This window comes from Ischnura elegans, chromosome 2 (genome assembly GCF_921293095.1).
Source record: "Ischnura elegans chromosome 2, ioIscEleg1.1, whole genome shotgun sequence".
NCBI classification, from domain to species: domain Eukaryota; kingdom Metazoa; phylum Arthropoda; class Insecta; order Odonata; family Coenagrionidae; genus Ischnura; species Ischnura elegans.
The window spans coordinates 49,174,585-49,180,586 of NC_060247.1; the positions used below are offsets into that span (position 1 = coordinate 49,174,585).

Sequence of the window (6,002 nt, forward strand, 5' to 3'; positions counted from 1 at the left end):
ACGAAGACCACGATTTACTGCTATTGAGTTGTAATGTAAGGTCCACGGGGCTTAGAAAAAGGCAGAAGTCAGAAAAGTAGAGTATGATATTGAGAACCCTAGTAAGGACACCAATATGTAATATTACAAGGATATCAATGCTTTGCGCATACTTGGTAAAAGCAGTTCACACCAAGAGGTATGTATAGCTAGATGGCATTCTTGAGAAAATAGGCACAGTTCACTTGTTACGCGTGAGTTAAGGTAGTGAGAGGGTATCCGGGGCCAGCAGCAGGGAAAGTTCACCTACTTGAAATACCCAGTTAGCAGAGACTTAGACTTATCCAAGGAGAAATCTGATATTTTGGGAATATTTGAGTTATCAGTGTCACTCTTACAACGACAGCATCTAGTATTTGTATGCACAGGGAGTGAGTTGGGAGGTTGGAAATAGATTGGCGATGGATGAAGGGATATGAAAAACCTCCTTAAGTTTTGGTTCTTAACTGAGATGGCATCTGGCATTAGTTTATAGAATCAATAATTCATGTCGAATAAACAAGAGCAACTTAGCACACATCCACAGAATTATTTGTTTCTTAGACATGGTTTCATCAAACAGTTGACATCATCAACTTGTGGTGTTGGTTTGTTCCTCCTAATATGTAGTCCTTTCATAAGCTCAAGGGGACTGCAGAGGATTCCATCCCAATAAATAGGCTGATTTCTGTTGCCACTTCTGTCACACTTTGATCTGCTTTCAGAAATGTCCACTGCAAGGTGATGAGTTCAAAGCGATCCACTTTTTCCAATACTTTGCAGTATGATGTATGTTATTGCAAGGAATTCCATTGAAGAGTAATGTACACGATACATCACATCACCATGTGTATAAATTTCAGTTAATGCCCCTTATTTTACCGTACATCCCCCTGAAACTCAGATCAATTTAAGTGTCAGCGATGTGAGTGGCGACTTCTGTAAACCTATTTAAATGCATGGTGGGTGACATCACAATTATAGGCCAACTTGAGGGTTCTCTTTTGTAATATTCCTGCATAAGCTATTGGGTGGTTGTTTTGGCATCATTCATTTCTGTAGTTTTACCTTCTGGACTCTCATTCAGGAGTCTTTCTTATCACTAGTGTACCGGCTCATTCACTCAAAATCAGTGCTTCAACCTCTAGGATGATATTGATAGACAAGGATACAGTTCACCTGAGAGTAAACCTCATGCATATGAATACCATACATCCATGGAAAGAAGGGGGAAGTTCTTTAACCACAGCCACCTTGCAATACAGGGATTTTTTGAGAGGATTCCAAAGGCCACCACTTTTCCTGTATACCTGGCATAGGCGGATCTAGGGGGGGGGGAGGCTCGTGCCCCCCACAGACCCTTAAAATATGCAAGATTTTTAATACAGTCCCATTATCATTGTGTTCGTTTTGTGTTACGAGGTATCCTTGCGCAACCCCCAGAACAAAATCCTGGATACGGCCTAGCTTGTGCCCCCCTCAGAAATAAATCCTGGATTCACCCCTGATACCTGGTAATAATTTACATTAAATTTTATTGCCTTGCCGTTGATGAAGACTGCTGTCACATTTTGATCCAAGGATTAAAAGGTAAAAGATTAAGGTAAAAAAATTACTCATTTAGTAGGAAATGTTGTTGAAATATGTATTACTCTTATCTTAAAAATTGTGAAATCCTATCTATTGCCATGTAATGGAAAGTGATTGCATTGTTTGCCTAAGTTTAAGTAGACACAGTTATTTGGATTGAACGCAATGGGCTGTAAACGGCCTCGCACGAATCGATTTATGCAAATATTGTTCCAGGACCCCATTGATGGAAAAACTTGAGCCTCACCAAAACTTCTAACTTCTAATGTGAAAAAAAAACTAGTAAGTACAGATAGCTATGAAAAATTTTACACGGCGTCACACCTACTTGGAAGGATTTCCCAATTTTCATCCAAATCCGAGTCGGTTGGTGTCATGCCTGGATGAACTGATATGGAATGACCCAGTAAAACCAAAACATTGAGAGAGACAACAGAAGTTTCAGTAATTTAATTCGCCACCACGAAGATACATTCGACACTCATTCGAACAAAAAACAACACAGAATATCCTATATAATAGGAATGTTAATGCTTATTACCACTCTCATGCGACGAGAGGAAATTGAAAAGGCTGGAACGAGTTCTCACTCTCACTGAATATAATCATCAACATATGCAACGCAGAGCCAGTATTGTGTCCAGTGGTTCCACATGACGTAACTACGGCTTCTTAAGATATTTAGTTCAAACCTGTACGACGTTGAAACAACACATCCAAATATCCTCACTTTTTGTCATCGGTAGTCACACCATATTTCGTCTTAACTTTCTCAATCTCTTCTTTCTTCTTGTCCACATCTACCCTCTTGAATGCACGGGTGGCCTAGATAAAATAATAAATATATGGGTAAAAATTTCAGCAAACTGATATATCCCAATCCGCACAATTATAAATAAAGGCAAGTTAACCAGATTTCTTACCTGATAATAAAGTACAACGAGGTACCTATTACAAACGTTGAATCCAGACAAATGGTCACAAGCATTTTTGGCATCAAATATGTCCTCGTACACAACGAAGGCTGTACCGCGGGTCTCGGGAGTGTTTCCACTAAATGTTTTACATAGAAATGATTTCAATCATCAAAATATATTCATAAAATTGAGGAACATTGTCACAGCCTCAAATGAAAGGAAATAACACAGAAAAAAACATTGGAATCACTACTTCACGAATTGAATCACTATAATGTAGTTCAATAATCTAAGAAAGAATTATGAGAAGTAAAACTATCTTACACTCTGATTTGACGAATGGCACCGTACTTTCCAAATATATCGTACATCTCCTCAGCAGTTATTTTGTAGGGTAAATTTCGAACGTATAGAATACGGTTCACTTCAGGCGGTAACCTTACCTGGATTATAATGGGATGAAAATACATCATTACAGACTTATTCATATCTAATTTCAATACAAACCCAAGATGCTAAGCTATTCTGTAAGACTTACATTAGTTCTACGCTGCATCATAGCCATGTTGGAAAGTTAAACTTATCTTCAAATGCAACAAACACAAGGCTGAACTTTAACACGATTAAGAATCCACTAAAGTGTTGAAAACACGAATTATTACAATATCCAGGAACAACACTCTCCAGATTGATTTACGAACGCATCAAGCAAAACATATCCGCCATTAACAGATAATTCGATAGATCGATTCCTATCGTTAATTGAATCGAATGATTGAATATATCGATCTTTATATCGATAGTAGCCGATATTTGGATTGTGGCTCCAAATTTGACCTGCCTGAACTTGACTTGATTTTTATCCTAATAGACTGCCATTTCGCAAATTAGGTATGTGGTAGGTGGAAACATAATTTTATTATATTTTATTAAATACTCTATCTCCATGATTAGGCATTTTCTTACAAGAGTTGATTAAAATACAAAGGGTCTCCTGATAGACAGCCCCTGTTGAGAGGTCTTCCTTCTAGGTCATCTGAAGGTGCAGATAACAGCCTCGATCATGGTCATCGATTCCAAATTCACTGATAGAAAAAACCATTTTATCCTACGCTAAGGTCTATTACGATTAGGAAGAATTACCATGGAAATTAGATCAGGTAAAAGACAACTTTACAACCAAGGTTAATAGCTCAGCAATGTTCAAGACCCAGCATACCCATACCATGGATAGCAGCAGCTGTGACTGGCCTGTCATCATTTACAGAAAATATTGCTGATTAATAATCATGATTATTGCATTTTTTTATTGAAATTCCAAAATGGGGCAAAATTTTTCATATAAGATATTGTTTAATAAAAAAGCACAAATTTTTATGTGCATACATCAATATTGAAAAAAATAAAACAATATTAGTACGAACACTGCCAACATACGTTGACAATTTTTGCCAGGAGTAGCCATTCACTTCAAGAAAAAAGGAAAAATTAAGCACTCAAGTGCGTACCCCTACTGTTTACAAAACTTGCCCCTAATCTGTTGCACTCACTCTCCTGAGATACCACTTTCCCTTCCTTCCAATTCAAAACACTACTAGTTTCTCACTTCTTTGAAATAACTGCTTTAGTCCTTACACAATTTTATGGGCTTCAAATGACCAGAAAAGAAGTATAGTGGTCATGTGGGATAGGCAGAGGCAAAGAATTGAGCAGAGACTGACCATGTGGTAGGTATAATGGCCAGCATAGTGTCTCAGCAATACAGGCTTTGATGAACAACTCTATTCATCATGGAGAAGACCTTTCTCTGCTGTCTCTCTACTAACTCCATCAAAAGAGGAACAAAACCCTCTCCACCATCCATAATGGCAAATACCTGGGAGCATTCAAATTCTTTTATAGTACATAAAGAAGTGCAAAGTTGGCAATATAGATAACAAATGTTAATCCTTTTGCAACTATCCTCTTTGCAATGCTGTAAGCTTTTGCCTTGTTCACATTACGATTGTCCGAGCGATCGTCCTAACGATAGTTGGATGTACTAGCCATGTGAATGCATGTCTTGACAATAGTTCACGTAGTTCCGAACGTTGCCACTTCACGATGGTTAGGCGCTGGGAGACCGGAAAAGGAAGCGACAAGATAAAGACTAAAAGCTCGTGAAGCTATTTCTTTTTCATGGATTTGTCCTACGAAGGAAGAACATGGGTGGAAGAAAAATTATTCGGTAAATACACGTTGAACACAGTAATATCTTGTCCCTGCATACCTCAACAGCTTTGCTAACGGTCAATTTCCTGTTCACTTTAGATGTCAGCACAGGTTTTAACCATCGTCGTGTGAATACATGATAGTTCCGACAATCGCTATCGCCATGTGAATGAGGCATCTCACAAGGATTGTAATTTGCACAGTGATGATTGAAGCAACACATTGGGTATTAGAGCAAATATCACCATCCCTCCAATAAAAACCCACTCCATTAGCTTCATTTTTGAAGCCTGCACTCACTCATCATTCCAATCAGTGTTTTCCTCCATTCCATTACTAAATTACTTGAGGTAGATGCCAGCAGAATAAAGGTTGGAACTCAAATAATGGATCAGCTTTGGACAAATTTACCTTTTAACAATCTTAATTTTTGACAGTCCCACTTCTTTCCCCTCGAAAAAGAGGCCGTACCCACTGGAGAGTTGGTACCCAATCAATTTAAGCAGCTTTCTTGCCTTCTTCCTTACGAAGGCTGTCACAAGTATGGAGGGTTGACTGGTACAACACCATTCAAAATTTTTGAATTATCAAGTCTTCAGTGATTACCACCCTTTAATTATTTACTGAACACTACCTTGACTACCTACTAACTCTGCCTCTGATGTCAATCACTGACGCAAATGAACAATGTTTATGCATAGATTAAGAGTAGCTGCCCATGTGTACATAGGTATGAATGTACCCCCCAAAACATTTTTTTCACACCTTCCGGCCTTGTTCACCTTTTTTTACAAATTACTTTGATCTTAGGCAATTTAGAACGGAGAGACTTGGGACTGAAATTTTGATCTCCAGTACAAATGTAAATTTTGTTTAATTCTACAAACAAGTTTTAATAATGGTTAATGGTCCTGGTCTGGCCTCCAACTATCACCAAGATGACCTTCATTGCCTATTTTACGCACATTAGACAGTTCAATGTAAATGGTTGTATTTTGAAGATGAAATAAAAAAAAGAGAGAACAAAATGCACCTGAGGGGCTCTTACTACTGATCTAATCAGCTGAAAACTTAGGCAAGAACTAATAGCATGTCACACCTAACATTCGAGTCATGTCACAATACTTTTGATTTCAATGTACCTAATTCAATCAGTAACATATTCCCTGGCTATCAGAATTAAGTTATCTGTGACCTTGATTCAATTATTATATTTTTGCAGTGTATTTTTTCAGGGGAAACGAATGAACATGTATTCAAGAAGCA

The 6,002-nt window shown here is 37.9% G+C and overlaps 1 protein-coding gene across 1 annotated transcript; it reads right to left on the minus strand.

The window, feature by feature from the left end:
* Positions 1 to 2,043: 2,043 nt before the first annotated feature.
* LOC124153696 (splicing factor 3B subunit 6) lies at positions 2,044 to 3,264 on the minus strand. The gene is made up of 4 exons (XM_046527012.1): positions 3,064 to 3,264; positions 2,850 to 2,968; positions 2,532 to 2,661; positions 2,044 to 2,433 (listed from the first exon to the last, which is right to left on the minus strand). The coding sequence occupies exons 1-4, from the start codon at positions 3,088 to 3,090 to the stop codon at positions 2,335 to 2,337; spliced, it is 375 nt and encodes a 124-aa protein (XP_046382968.1). The 5' UTR covers positions 3,091 to 3,264; the 3' UTR covers positions 2,044 to 2,334.
* Between the last annotated feature and the right edge of the window lie 2,738 nt (positions 3,265 to 6,002).